Here is a 15,247-nt window from a genome sequence, read left to right as displayed (position 1 = left end):
CTTGCACCACTGCAGTTGCACAGCACCTCCTCTCTTTTTCTTGTGATTTTCACCTAGCCTTTCTCCAAAGCATCAAAAAAAAATTTTCACCACAGCTTTACCTCGTTGTATTTTCCTTTTTTTTGCTTTATTGAATTATTTTTTAATTTCCCTTTCAAAAGCAAAGATGTGCACTGGCCAGTGTCTACTGTCTAGTGAAAAGTACTATACCGTTGCCAAACTTTAATTTAAAAAAGGAGCCCCTAGTTTAACACAATCCGCTCTCCTACAAGAAGAGGACGCGGCTTCCCATCCTAGGAACGCCAAGACGGCAACCCCGAGGTCTGAGAACGCCCAGGAAGACTCCAACAGAGCAGAGGAGCCATGGCGGTATCCATGGCCGCTCCACCGCTCTTGACCCTCCCCTTCCTCTTCCTTCTCTTCGCCACCGTCGCCTGCCGCGGTAAGCTTGCGCAATCCTCCTCCTCTGCCGTCAACCACGCCGTCTCGCTGGCGGGCTCAAGGATGGAGCTATGGCGAACCAAGCTGAGCTGAGGCCTAAGCTTTGTGAGCTTAAAGAAGGTGGCTTTATCTTTGCAGGGGCGTATGGGGCAAGCGGCGGCTACGGGCTCGGCGTCAACTACGGCCGGGTGGCGGACGACATCCCCTCGCCGCGGCGGTCCGTGGAGCTGCTCCGCGCGGCGGGGGCCGGGTCGGTCAAGATCTACGACGCCAACCCGGGCGTGCTCCGCGCGCTGGCGGGGACGCGCTGGCCTGTCTCCATCATGGTGCCCAACGAGATCATCCCGGACCTCGCCGCCTCAGTGGCCGCGGCGGACCGGTGGGTCGCCAAGAACCTGGTCCCCTACTACCCGGCGACGCGGGTCAAGTTCCTTCTCGTGGGGAACGAGATCCTCTCCGACCACTCCATCGCCAACTCCACCTGGCCGCGCCTGGTCCCGGCGATGGAGAACATCCACCGGAGCCTCCGCAAGAGGGGCATCAGCAGCGTTAAGATTGGCACCACGCTCGCCATGGACGCGCTCGCCGACGGCGCCTTCCCGCGCCCACCGTCGGCCGCCACGTTCCGCGCCGACATCGCCGAGGCAGTCGTGCGCCCGCTGCTGCACTTCCTGAACGGGACAAACTCGTACTACTTCGTCGACGCGTACCCCTACTTCGTCTGGGCCGACAACAACCTCACCGTCTCGCTCGACTACGCGCTCTTCCAGGGCGGACGCCTCCGCTACGTCGACCCGGGCACCAGACTCACATACACCAACCTGCTCGACGAAATGCTCGACGCGGTGGTCATCGCGATGGCGAAGCTCGGTTACGGGCACGTGAAGCTGGCCATCGCGGAGACCGGGTGGCCCAACGGCTGCGACTACGACCAGATTGGCGGCAACGTCCACAACGCCGCCATCTACAACAGGAACCTCGCGGCGCGGATGGTCAAGAACCCGGGCACGCCGGTGAGGCCGGGCGCCAAGATGCCGGTGTTCGTGTTCTCGCTCTACAACGAGGACCTCAAGCCAGGGCCGGGCACCGAGCGACATTGGGGGTTGTACTATGCCAACGGCACGGCGGTCTACGAGATCGACCTCACCGGACGGCGGCCACTGTGGTCGTACCCGCCTCTGCCGGCGCCGGAGAACAATACACCGTACAAGGGGCCGATATGGTGCTTGCTCTCGGCCGCCGCCAGCAACAAGCTGAACGAGACGGCAGTGGGGAACGCGCTGACGTACGCGTGCGGGCAGGGAAACGGGACCTGCGACGCCATTCAGCCTGGGAAAAACTGCTACATGCCGAACACGACGGTGGCGCACGCCAGCTACGCTTTCAATTCTTACTGGCAGCAGTTCAGGAAGATTGGAGCGACGTGCTACTTCAACAACCTCGCAGAGCAGACTATCAAAGACCCAAGTAAGTGTTTACACTCATCCTGCATTCTGAAATTATGGTCCATTTAGTGCTTGTTTTGAATGATTAATGCAGTTTCAGTCTGTAATTCAATTGACTAGGATGATCTAGAAAGTAAAAAGAAAAAAGAAAGCAACTATCAACAGATAGTAATTTGACCAAAGACTAGAGTGATGACTTTAGTCTGTAATTCATGTTGTGAAAGCATGTTTCAGTTTTGGAAACGGCACAGTACCAGGGCAACACTCTATAGGTCTTCCATGTACAGTATATTTAAAAAACCCTACAGGCTCTAGGTGTCTACTGTGAACTCTGATGATTGGGGTCATCAGACCATTCGTGTCCCCGGGGATTATTTAATCGCTAGTCAAGTGACCATCTGGAACAATTGCCATTTGCCAACTAGGATATGTGAAAAATATTTATTTTTTGTGATTTGTTGCCATCCAGTGAAGTATTCTTGTTGAGATCAATCTAAAATAATTCTTCTGGAGATCGTGGGACGTGCCTAGTTCATGTGCTTGTGCCTAGCGGGTACAGTTCCCAAGAAGTGGTTCCAACTTCGTATGTAGATCGATTCTATTATTTTAGTATAGTATAGGAATATAACTGGAAATGCATTGTGATTAAGATGCTCTTTCCATCTGTCAACTAAGTTTCGTTAGGGCCTTGTTTAGTTCCCAAAAAATTTTACAAAATTTTTCAGATTTCCCGTCATATCGAATCTTTAGACACATGCATGAAGTACTAAATATAGACAAAAATAAAAACTAATTGCACAGTTTGGTCGGAATTGACGAGACAAATCTTTTGAGCCTAGTTAGTCCATGATTAGATAATATTTGTCAAATACAAACGAAAAAGCTACGGTGTCTATTTTGCAAAATATTTTGGAACTAAACAAGGCCCAAAGAAATCTGTAAAGTGAGTTGGTTCCCACCACTTTGGGCTGAGGGATCAGGAATCATAAGCAACATATACCAATCTTCATAATGTGTTGCCATTAGCCTAGCCTAAAGATTTTATAATAATCTATACGGTAAAAGACTCCTGTCGTAGGATTCTAGGAGTACATAGAGATTCCTACAGTGACACTGTCTACATTTAGGGTTTGCTGCCATATATGCCCCCAAAATGTTCAGGTTGCAGGCTTGCATATAGTAGTTGCATGTGCACACCTGAACATGTGCAGTTGTGCACACTTGTTCAGGTTTTGCATATAGTAGTTGCATGTGTTAGCTGTCATCAGCCCATCACTCCATAGGAATAGTACTTTCCAGTGCTATGGTAGCTGATGACTAGTCCTTGTGGGCACGTGAAGCTGGGCCAAAGCCCAGACAGTTCATGATCTTTGACTGTTGTAGTTGTGGCCCATTTATGACTGGGCCAAAGTCCAGACAGTTCATGATCTTTGACTGTTGTAGTAAGGTCAGTAGATGCATGTAAGCCTGCAATTTCGTATATGAGTTTCTATGTGATAACTGTTGCATCTGAACAGTTGATATGGTAGTAGGACGAATGAAGAAACATACCTTTGTTGTGTGTTTTAGCTTCTGCAGGTTCAGTGTAACTGAGCACATCGTCTTTAAAAAAGATAAAATATGGGATCAATATACTTACTTCGAAAAGAAGAAAGAATTTGCTTCATGTGAGCAGTGTTTAGACTGGTTGCTACGTGCTCGGTGCTTGCACGTCCTAGCTGTGCTTCCTTGTAACAACTAACAACCATTTTATTTGGCTGAATTTGTTGCTGATACTCTTGTATTTGCACCAACATTCTCTACATAGACACTAAAGCGTGCTCTATTACAGTTCTAACTTTTAAGCGAGAGATCTGTGAAGGTTCTGTATCAGATCTAGTCCTTGTTGAGTTGATCAGTTCTACAGACACATCCTTGATTTGAACAGACCCCTTTCTTGTTTGCATGCACATCTCTTTACTTGTTCAGTTCTTTGGTTTCTCACCTGCCTTGGCTGCTTGAGTTGGTAAAAGTTATGTTGAGTGATTGAGTCAATGTTGCTTTCATCTCAAAACCAATTTCTTTCTGTTATTACTCAAAGAAAATGATGCAAAATTGCATTCAGATAAAGTGTCAGTCATGTAATCATTCCAGTGCTCTTACAATCGTCGGTCTCTGAACAGCATAGCATTGATAGGATGATGATAGTACATTAATTAGTACCTGAAGCTTACTTTCAATGATGCTCATTATCGTTTGTCCAAAAGAAAAAAAAATGATGCTCATTATTTTTCTGTTGGCCCAAGCAATTGACCATTTTGTTATATGTTCCCATGCATTTTCTTCCAGAGTTCCAGTAGCTCAAGCAATTGACCATCTTGTTTCTGTCGTGCATCTTTAGCTGTTCACGCGTCATGCTCATCATTTTACTCCTTTTTCCCCCCCTTCAGGTCATGGATCCTGCAAGTTCCCTAGCTCGTTGGAGTCGCCTTGAAGACAGAGGAGAGGCGGGGCGAGATGACAACATTCAAGTCTTGATTTTGTGTAACCTGCAGATTAGACGACTTGGGAGGTAGGGAAGTGGTGTGGGGCAACGTAGTAGATGTTCTAACACACAGTACTACTTCTTACCCAGACTTGTGCTATGACAGTGAAGGCTTCCTCTCAGTTGCTCCTGCTCGCTTTGAAAATCAGAAATGGAAGGTTGGAATTGGAATGGTATAGTTCGTTTCAGTACGTGTGCGTTGGGCTGCACGAGCGACCTGTAAGCCTGTAAGCCTCTCGCTCGGACGGCCTAAAACATCACTGAACCCTCGTGTCAGTTTGCCACGAGAAGACGCCTCATATCACCGTATCCTTGGCGTTGGCGACACCAGGTCCCATCCCAAGGAAAATAAACCCCGGCCGTGCGGCGTGCTGCCCAAATATGACTCGTCCGTCACCGCCGCCCGCGCACGCAGGCTCGGATCCGGCCAGTTCTGTTCGCTGGTCATAGGTCAAATTAATGTTGACTGATTTATTATGAGAGAAAAATATTGCTGGCGAATAGAAAAAATACAGCTGATAATAAAAGTGAACGATATTGCCATCACCTGACAACCACTCCCGGACTCCCCTCGCGATAACGTTCGATCAGTGCACTTGCACAGGACTACGGGATGGAGCCATAACTGAGGGTAAAGGACGGCGACGACGACGAGGGTCGGAGACGTCGGAGCAACCGTGCTCGGAAGCCGGAGCGCCCGGAGCTCCTTTTGGGGGCTAGTGTGTGTGGCTTTGCTTGGCGTGGGCGCTACGGAGGGGCCAGCAAGATTCCTCCGGCCGGGCTCCGGCCAAGTGGTCGGCATCATGGCTCGAGATCGATCGAGAAGGGTTAACCACTTCACGTTCGCCCCTCACCACCACCACCACCACCACCTAGTACCATATATTACCATAATAATAACAATATCATATCCAACGGCTACCACAACGCACGCACAGGAGAAAATGAAATCAAAATGATCATGAGACGGCGATGACTGATGAGTGCACTGGCGAGCGAGATGAAACGTACGTTTCGCGCTGCTAACCACCCACACTCCAGCCGTCTAGGCACATCTTTTTTTTTACTGAACAACCGTCTAGTAGGCACATCTTTAACCACCTCGTTTAATTTATCATCGCCACCGAGAAATCACTTCCGGTGCAAGTAAACACAATCGCTCTCAAACTCCTACTAGGAGCCACGGGATGAAGCAAACAAAATGAAAAAGTTCATGACAAGCTTATATATTTACATCTCACTCGTTCTTAACGACTGCGACTTGCTATCAACAGCGATTTGATGACGGTAGTAAAATTGAAGCGCGTGATTGTTCGTGTGTATTGGAATGGTTAATTTTATTTATGATTCTATAATTGCCGCGTCATCTGCCACTGTTCTCGCGACCTGTTCTGCATATGTTGCCCTTGCTGCAAGCCTGCAAATGATGTTCGGGTTCCTGCTAGCTGCATAGAATAGCGCCCTAGCTAGCCATCTTCAACCACCTGGGTTATCCATCCACTGCGACAAATCACTTCCAATCCAAGTAAACCAATCACTCACGGATGATGAGCTTTTTTTTTTTCAGCTAGATCTACTAGATGCCAACACTACTGAACTCCTCCTCTACACTTATTATTACTAGTGCACTGATCGATCAGTGTGGTGATGGTGCCAGGATGTGTCGCCTTCGTTCTGATCTCCCCGTATAGTAAGCAGTTCGTCCTCAATGACGACTATCATGCATCCAGTACATAGCAAAACCTTTTTTTTCTCTCCTGTTCCTTTTTTTGTGCACATGCATGCCCGGTCACACTAGCTGATTATGCATGCTCTGATGAAGAAAAAAGAAGCCATATATACCTGGCGAGCCATTGCCCGATCTGTCATCTGACAACTGACCCAAATGATGATCGGATCAGACGGGCAATCGGACCGACACTTTTCCAGCAACAACAAGAATTGAACAGCTAGCTAGCCGTGCAGACGACAACGAGGAAAATCGCGGAGCAGATCGCCTATTGAAGTCCTCCCCATCAACCATCAGTCAGTCTACAGGAACAAATTGCGATCTCTCTCTCCTCCAAGAACAGATGCGTCCGGCCGGCGGAGGAAGAGACGGGGGACGGGAGCGCCGGGCGCTGGGTGGCTCATGATCATGATGGCTCAGTTACTTCACCAGCAGGGGCCAGGCGCGTGGCCGCGTGGGAGGCGATGATGATAGCGGCGCCTTGTTGGTTTGGCCGATAAGCCAAAATAGAAAGTATTGTTCGTTGATTTGTTATAAAAAAAAGCAATACTAACTAATTGATTTGACTAATAAGTTCAAGTGAGACCTGTGTGATCCTGGACGGTCCGGTACCAGGATGGTGGATGGATCGTCAAACGCCGCGTTAAAAGCTGGCTGTTGAGACGTACGTTTTCGCCCCCCTGTAGCCCGTAGTAGGATCACGCAGTACAGTAACCGTTTTTCCCGTGGACCTTCAGCTATATATATGCATGTACTGCAGAAGTGCACGTTCAGTGGAATCCTGGCCCTGGCGTTCGAATTTAAGTTACCTCCAGATAGCTGGGAGCCGCAGTCAATATACATTTCCACGGTGAAAATTGTGAGTCCTTAGCGCATGATTGCATGAATTTCACAGGACCCAAAGCTCAGGTTTTTACCGAGGCTCCGTCTAAGGTCTCGTTTAGTTCCGAAAATTTTTTGGTTTTCGAAACTGTAGCAATTTCGTTTTTATTTGATAATTGTTTAATTATAGAGTAACTAGGTTTAAAAGATTCATCTCGTGATTTACAGGTAAACTGTGCAATTAGTTTTTATTTTTATCTATATTTAGTGCTCTATGCATATGCCGTAAGATTCGATGTGACGAGAAATCTTAATTTTTTTTTAATTTTTGGGTCAACTAAACAAGGCCTAAGGTCTAGGCAACACGACGAAGCAGCAGAAGGCCAGATGCACGCCGACGCCCAGGTCCAGTCCAGGGGCCAAAAAGGCACGAAGCAGGCCCCCAACTTGTCGCTATCACGTTGTTGGTCTCCACTCTCCACGGGCTCGCGTCCTCCTGTCCTCACCCGCGCCCTCAGCGGTCCATCACGCACGCAACGGCCAGATCTAGCGCAGTTCGGTACCACACTGGCACGACTTCGCTTCCAGGTGGGACCACACCCGCCCTCCCTTTGCTATAGAGGTGGATATTATTGATATTATATTTACTTTTATATTTCTATTCTAATACAAATAGATATCGTTAATATTATATTTATTTTTATATTTCTATTTGGATAGTCAGATATATTAGATAGGATATGAACATACGAACAGATAGATATTATAAATATACAATTTAAACATTCAGATACAAATATAATATTATATATTCAATATTCGAACTCAATACAAACAGACCTAAATTTCTCAAAATCAATGGACCATTTTCACTACTTCCCTCTTCACAAACCTTTCCCCCCCTCCACCACCACGCCCTAGGAAAAACCGGCGGGGAATTTCCTCCCCGCCCCGCCGCGCACATGGCCCCCATCGATGCATCCACTTGGGCATCCCATGATCACCGACGTCCGGGACCCACCTATCGCGGCTCCACCCGTCATACTCACGGCGCACGTGGCTTGTTAAAGCCAAGCCCTTCCCCCACGCCGCCCGCAACTCGCACTTCCCACACCCAAACCCAAACAAACCCCCCGGAGCAGCGGTAGCCTTTATCGCCGATCGCCTTTCCATCATCGCCGCCGCGGCTGCCATCCATTGCCGCAGCGGAGCCCGGCTATGGAGACCGACGAGAAGCGGCACGGCGGGAAGGAGGCGGTGGCGCTCAGCGGGGGCCACCTTTGCCACGTCTGCGGGTACCAGTACCCGAACCCGCACCCCAGCGCCAAGCTCCGCCGCTCCCACCGCAAGCACTGCGGCAAGGCGCTTCCGGCGGAGGCGGTAGCGGAGGCGGTGGCGGAGGTTGAGGAAGCCGTTGTGGGGGTCGGGGTTGGCGTGGGCGAGCGGGAGGACGGCGCCGGCGCCGGCAATGCGGCCGGGCGGATGGTGCTCGGTACGTCCGGGGGTTTAGCTGGTGCTTCTCGCTTGGTTTTATGTAGATTCGATGGTTTACCTTTTCCGTTCGGTGGTTCTGATGACCGTGCCCGTTCGTTCGTTCGTTCCGCTGCAGGTGGTGAAGGAGGACGACAGCGAGAGGAGATTGGCACGAGCGAGGCCAATGGAGGAGCGGCGGCGCTGCGCGGATCTGCGGGAGAAGTTGGCATTTCTATGGAGGACAAGCTGATTGCTGCAGGTAATCGCTGGTCTTTTCTCTCTTCGACCATTGTTCAGACTTCTCTACGGTGCTTGCTACTGCTACTTTCTTCAGTGCTGCTACTTTCTTCAGTTGCGTCCTGCGTTTTGGGGTGTTATGTTACAAATCGAAACTGGACTTAGGTTCAGCGGTTGTTATTATGTATAAACTGATTTGCATAGATGGTGGCATCTTGCGCTTTTTGTTGTTTTGCCCGTACTGCATTTTGCGATACATTGAAAAGGGTAAAAAGCCGCAAAAGGTTTGGCTGCCTTTCCCCCCTGTTCCCCGGTTGAAGAGGGAGGGAGGAGGGGCGCAAAACTCACATGGGCATAGTGAGATGGTACACCTGTGGGGACCTGAATAAAAGTCTGCTTGGCTCTTGGTCTTGGGTCGCATTAAAGCTCAAAGCGTGGGTACTTTCTCGTTTCCTTGGAGTTAGGGAGATACTTTTGTGATAACGATGTAGTACAACAGTTGGAGTGCCTTGTATTTGTAGCTTCCGAACTGTAGATCTGAACTTGGCTAGTAGTAGTATGTTATTGCTAATATGTCAGTAGTAATTTCATACTCCAGAAGCTGAGATCCATGCGAATCTCTCTCCTTGTCTCATGGAAAATTGTTCCTTTGATACTGGTCAGCAGTAAGAATTCGTTCATTGTCTTTGTGGACCTGTACATACATTGGATTCGTTCTCTAGTCCGCTAGGATGAATTTGTTGGTTTCTTGGTACTTGGTAAACCGTCTGTTTTCCTACAAATCCAACATATACGCATAGGTGGGTAGGATTTCTTTGATCTTGTCGTTGAAGACTTGTTTTCTTGGGTCTGCTAGTTTGTCGTGGCCCTCCACCACATGTTGTCTTAGTCACATGGGTGTCCTATTTATTTGCAAGAAGTGTTACCGTTTCATTGTGTCTGCATGTCTCGTCCTATTTTTATTTATTTATTTATATGTCATCTTCTTCTCATACTTGAACAGATCCCATCTTTTGGGGCGTTGACATCATTTCCCGCAATCTATTGTTTTTCCTAATTGTTATGACTTAGAGACATGTCTGTGCGGTATTGATCAATAGTAAAGTCGCTGCATTAGGTCTTCTAAGTTCAGATTATTATACTGCTGTGGTTGTGAGAATTGAGGAACAAGCTACTGTTTGTGTCACTTTTAGGCTAGCCCTCTAGATTGTCAACTTCGTTCCCAAGGAAGCTTCTGCAATGTGTACTTGAGACCGCTATTATACTAATTAATGCCATGATGTATTTTCTGTCGGGTATCAATATTATTAACTGTTAACCTGTTACTTGCATGATTTATTGGTCCTCACTTATTTTACTGTATGGACGACATTTTTCTCATGCCTCAATGTTCACAGTGTCATTATGATTTTACTGTATGGACTTCTGTTACAACCTTTTGGTGTGAACAATTAATGAGCTAGCGAATTCATTTTTCTGTGCCACAGAATCCCTTTCTTCCGTACTTGTTCCTTGTATTTCTTTTCAAATGCCTCGTAATATTCACTAAAGTTTCACTGGACCTATGGTTGTAAAGTTATTAGTTTGTTTGCATCTATTTCTCTGTGTCAGGAGCATTTCGTCCAAAGAATGTTGGATCATTTTACCTTTTTATTCAAGTTACCTAGAGTCTATGTTGATTTTCTCTCTATTGTTTTGATAGAACATTCTTCTCCTACCTGTACTGGAGCTCAAGGCATTGCCACTGAATTGAGTGAAGACCACCTGATTAATTGCGGCAGCAGTGAAAATGTTTTTCCTGAAGATACTGGAGCTCAAATCGACGCCAGTGAATTAAGTGAAAATGGCCTTGTTGACTGCAGCAGCAATTCTATTGAGATTGTAAACGAAGGCAGTGGAACTGAATTACTGATTGCTTGCACTAATGGAAGTCAAAATATTGTGGGACATCAAGTTGAGCGAGAAGACAGCTTTGATGAATACCAGGATGCATCTCCGTTTCTTCATCAATCTGATTCTGAAGATGGCGCTGCACCAAGTTCAGTATTTTCTACAGAAATGAATAAATTGAATGCTATCTCAGCAGGGTCAAGTGTAACTACAAATGTAAATTCTCTAGAAACAAATGGATTCCTCAAAGATCAATTTTCTGGAGAACCCAATGTGACAGATTTATGTGTTGACTCCATAGTTGGACGTAATTTGGAGGAAGGAGCTCTTAGATTGTCTGAACATGAATTAAACCTGAAGCTTGGGGGTCCATATGAACAAGCTGTGAATGTTGACTACACTTGCGCAGATATGGTTGGTAAATCTGATGAAGCATCTGTTCATAGTGAGATGATTGGTTGTTTGAATGCTTCATCCATTCAGGAAACCTGCCTGGTAATTTTGGAACCAGAATCAGAGTCTACATGCTCGAGAAAGGTGGAAGGTTTTATGGAAGATAGAATGCATGTTCTTCACACCATGCCTGAAGCATCACCAAGATCAGAAGTAGTGGGATCAGATAATGTTCAGTTGGAAACAATAACCAACCCTAGCACTAACCCCATGCCTGGTGATCTGAATGTTGTTTGCACTGATAATACTGCTACAGATTGTTCCATGGAGCCCCCCAGACAGAACTGGAGTGTTGAGGATGTACCAGATGGTAATCAACCTGTTGAGAATTCTAGCAAGAAAACTTTGAGATGTCCTGCTGCTGGTTTTCAGGATGATCTTCCTGTTACCAAGATAAATGATACTCCTGTTACTAATGTGGATGATGTAGAATTCACCTTTGAGGAGAGGCCACAGACAGATACTGTAGAAGAAAATCTTTCCATACATAAGACTAACGGGTTCACTAAAGAGGAAATCTGCAACAAGCAGTTTGACCCTGAGATCCCTGCAGAAGATCAATTTTCTGTGAGTCAGAAACATGACACTTTACTAATGGATCAAGCATCTTCTGTCAAGAATCCATTTAATCTAGACGATGACAGGAATGACGACTTATTTGAACTTCCCACTGAGAGCTGCTTTTTGGAGGTACCAAATGCTGTTGAATCAAGACAGCAAGTTGACTCTACATCCGTAATGGTGGATGAACCAACAGTCTCTAACCAAACTAGGATGGCTGAAGTTCAACAATGCCATAACTCAAGTAAGAATTTCTGACTCTTCAATTACACAGTTTTTTATGTAAGTTTGCACTGATTGACTCTGTTGTATACCCATTTTTTTGCTCGTTACTTTCTATGAGGTCACTTATAATTTAGGGAATGCACACTATTGTTGCATTGTAAAAAAAGTCCACTGTTTTGCATCCTTTGCCAATTTAATTGGCGGCTTTTAGAAAGCACTGGTCTTGGTCATAGCTAAGCCTAGATAGATGCTTCATCTTCATTTCTAGTTTGATTGATAAAGTATCGCAGTACTATAGTAGTATAGTATGGAGGGAGTTTATCTAATCCCATTGCCTTGCAAGTTTAGACTGTACCTCTGAAGTTGACTGTACACTGAGACCTGTATTGTAGTCTCAGAGTATTTCCATATACTAAAATATTGTATTTTGAGGCACCATATTACTGTATGTTTTTTCTATCAGATCTTTACCTTTGAATACATAAGGTTTTATGCTAAAATTTGTTGGACATTTCTGCAGCTGAACGCATATTATCTGCATCAAGTGCCAGTGAAAATGAAGTAGTTGGTCCAGAAGACATTCCTGTCAGCAGTAGTTCTGAACTGGTGAACAAGAGTTGCTTGACTGACCATGGCCTGCAGGAAAATGGGCATACAAGTGGTGATATTTTTGTGCCATCTCAGGCAGCCTCCGTGGAGCTTAGCACAATGTCTATGCAGGATATCAGTGCACTCAGTGAAGTTGAAGAAATTATGCAAACTGAAGATGCTAGTGCAAAGGACATGACTGCAGTACGTAGCATTGATTGTATTGAAATGAACCAGGCTATCAACACTACAGAAAATGATACATATGCCGCTAATGTTGAAGAAAAGAAGCTGATTGAAGGCACCGCTGCAGGGATGAATGAGGTGCGACAGACAGATTATGTTGAAGAACAGACACAAGCTAGCGATACAAAGGAGTTGAGCGCAGTACAGAACATAGGAAATTTTGAAGAAAATAAGCTGACTGAAGATAAAGATGCAAAAGAGACTAACGTACGGTTTAATGCAAATGATGTTGGACACAAAACACAAACTCCAAAGGAGATGGCTGCAGCAGAAAGCACATGTAGCGTTGAAGAGAAACAGCAGCTAAACATCATGGTTGGCCAAGATGGAAGCAACAACAAGCTGAATGAAGAGATTGCATCGACAGGCGCCAAGCTGAATTCAGGAAGAGTTCGTGTCCCGCTGAAGGTCCTCCTCGCCGAGGCAAGCATGGAGAACCAAGTGAAAAAACCCAGCACCAAGGAACGAGTGCTGTCGTTTCGGCGCCGGGTGACCAAGGACAGCAACTTGTCAGTGAAATCAGGGTCACCCAAATCTGGCTCTGACGACCATCATTGGAGCTCCCCAGCCAAACTGCCTCATAAGGACGTTGACAAGAGTTCCAAAGAAAAGAAGCAGCCGTGGATGCCGTTTATCTGCTGCCACTCCGTGCGCTGATGGCGTCTTCTCTCCAGATAATATATTGCATCAGCCGACAACTCTACATGTGCTGCTGTAACTAATGCTATCCGTCTTTGTGTAGATAGTCTGTGCAATCAAATGGTTTGATATATAATCTAGTATAAGATTTGAATCAGTGCAATTTTGATGTATCCACTACCTGATTTGTTAGACATTTGCGCATGAATCTGTCTTCATGTTCAGATTCTGCTAGTGTTTCTGTGGACTGAACAGGCCTGGAATCTTTACCGGATTAAGCTCAGTGTAGCCTGCTGGTAATTTTGCGCCAACGAAAAGAAGCAAAGTGAAATTAACGATACGATTTCATGTTCATGTGAATGCCGGATGTGATGACAGTTGGCTGGAGAGTGGAGAGAAATCAGAAGGGGTGGGGTGGGGGGGGGGGGGCGAGGGAGGAGGTGTCCTTGGTGGAGATTGGCCATTGGGAAAGTATTGTGTGCTATTCTACATGCTTAAAAGATAATTTCACCTTATTAGATTATACCAGACAAATAATTTCACCGTATTAGATTATATACCAGACACACTCATATTTGTCGACAAATTTGGAATGCTATAATTTTTCATATTTGCTGATGGAGGGATTGTCAAATTATAAGGCATTTTGGCTATTTTAGATACATTGTTTAAAATATATCTAGACATGATATATATCTAAATGCATAGCAAAAACTATTATATTTAGAAAATGCCAAAACTTCTTATAATGGATGGAGTACATTATAGTTTACTTTAGCTTTTCCTAATCCAATTCTTTTCTTAAATTTTGACTAAGTTTATAGAAAATGTATTAACACCAATAAAACCAAATTAGTTAATTTAAATTGTCCATAAAATATTTTAATAGCGAATGTTATATACATATTTGAATTCATAGATGCTGGCGAACCTCCTAACTCCTTCGGTCCATAGCGGCACTGTGCTGTCGAGCCGCTTCAAGTAGACTTCAATCAATACTACTACATCCGTTTTGAGGGGATCTTTGGTTGCTAGCCATAATTTACCACAACTAACTTTAGTCAAGTGTGGCAAGCCATAAAAAGTGTGGCTAACAAATTGGTTGCCACACTTTGCCATGCTTAAAGGAATCTTGTCACACTTTTTAACTCTATGACATGTGGAGCCCAAAAGAATCATGCCTAAACTTAGTTGTCAACCAAACACTTGCCAATTTAGTCAAACTCGCCTAAGGTAAAGTGTGACAAATTGTGGCTAGCAACCAAACAGCCCCTGAATTCATGATTCATGTATCTTTGGGCTTTGAGGGATTATTCCTATTTGTATATTTTGTTTACCTTTCCTTGATATTGCTGGGTTGTAGAGTGAGGAATTTGCTCTTGTTTCATCGTGTATCTACGGATCTTTATCTTAAAAGTAAATCATGTATCTAATTGATCCCTGCTATTGCTAATTTTAGCAATGAACTGCGTTAGAAATTAAACTGCTTTTTTCCTTTTATTTCTATATAAACTATAACTCTCCCCTTTGAAGCTTTGACTTGTATATTACAATCTCTTCTATATTTTGCAAAATCAGAGAAACATATAGTTAAAAAATGATGCTATGAAATGTGCTATATTGTTTTGTTATCTGGTTGGCAAGCTAAACAAGTCACCTTGAGTTGTTAACAAACCGATCCGAGTGGACACAGATTCAGTGCCTTAGCTTCTTCAAGGCACCACGTACCTTAGCTCCTCATCTCTACTATACAACATGCATCAAGGGCTGAAAAAGGCTATAAAGCTTCTTTCTCACAAGTAGTTAAGCAACGGCAGTACAATGTTTACAAATACCAATTTATGCAACGAAGAAAGGGGAGTTGTGCTTCCAAATTATATATTTTTTACTAGTGCTAATATTACTCCTGCATATTTGCACAACCTATGAACACTAACAATTTTATGACAATGAAAAAAAAATCTTTAGATAGCA

At 45.2% G+C, this 15,247-nt stretch overlaps 2 protein-coding genes across 3 annotated transcripts; both read left to right on the top strand.

Annotated features, from left to right (window-relative positions):
- On the top strand, positions 267–4,588 carry LOC8054770 (probable glucan endo-1,3-beta-glucosidase A6). The gene is made up of 3 exons (XM_002462573.2): positions 267–442; positions 580–1,908; positions 4,316–4,588. Exons 1-3 carry the CDS (start codon positions 364–366, stop codon positions 4,357–4,359), a joined length of 1,452 nt encoding a protein of 483 aa, XP_002462618.1. The 5' UTR covers positions 267–363; the 3' UTR covers positions 4,360–4,588.
- LOC8054769 lies at positions 8,066–13,613 on the top strand. Of its 2 annotated transcripts, XM_021452193.1 has the most exons (4): positions 8,066–8,453; positions 8,571–8,693; positions 10,374–11,819; positions 12,321–13,613. In XM_021452193.1, the coding sequence occupies exons 1-4, from the start codon at positions 8,180–8,182 to the stop codon at positions 13,289–13,291; spliced, it is 2,814 nt and encodes a 937-aa protein (XP_021307868.1). In that variant the 5' UTR covers positions 8,066–8,179; the 3' UTR covers positions 13,292–13,613. The 2 variants fall into 2 exon arrangements, with proteins under 2 accessions (XP_021307868.1, XP_021307869.1); XM_021452194.1 differs by lacking the exons at positions 8,066–8,453; positions 8,571–8,693 and adding an exon at positions 8,741–9,336.

The sequence above is a fragment of the Sorghum bicolor genome, chromosome 2 (genome assembly GCF_000003195.3).
Source record: "Sorghum bicolor cultivar BTx623 chromosome 2, Sorghum_bicolor_NCBIv3, whole genome shotgun sequence".
Lineage (NCBI taxonomy): Eukaryota > Viridiplantae > Streptophyta > Magnoliopsida > Poales > Poaceae > Sorghum > Sorghum bicolor.
The sequence above is the reverse complement of the archived record's forward strand: the minus strand, read 5'-3'. Positions and strand labels throughout refer to the sequence as shown.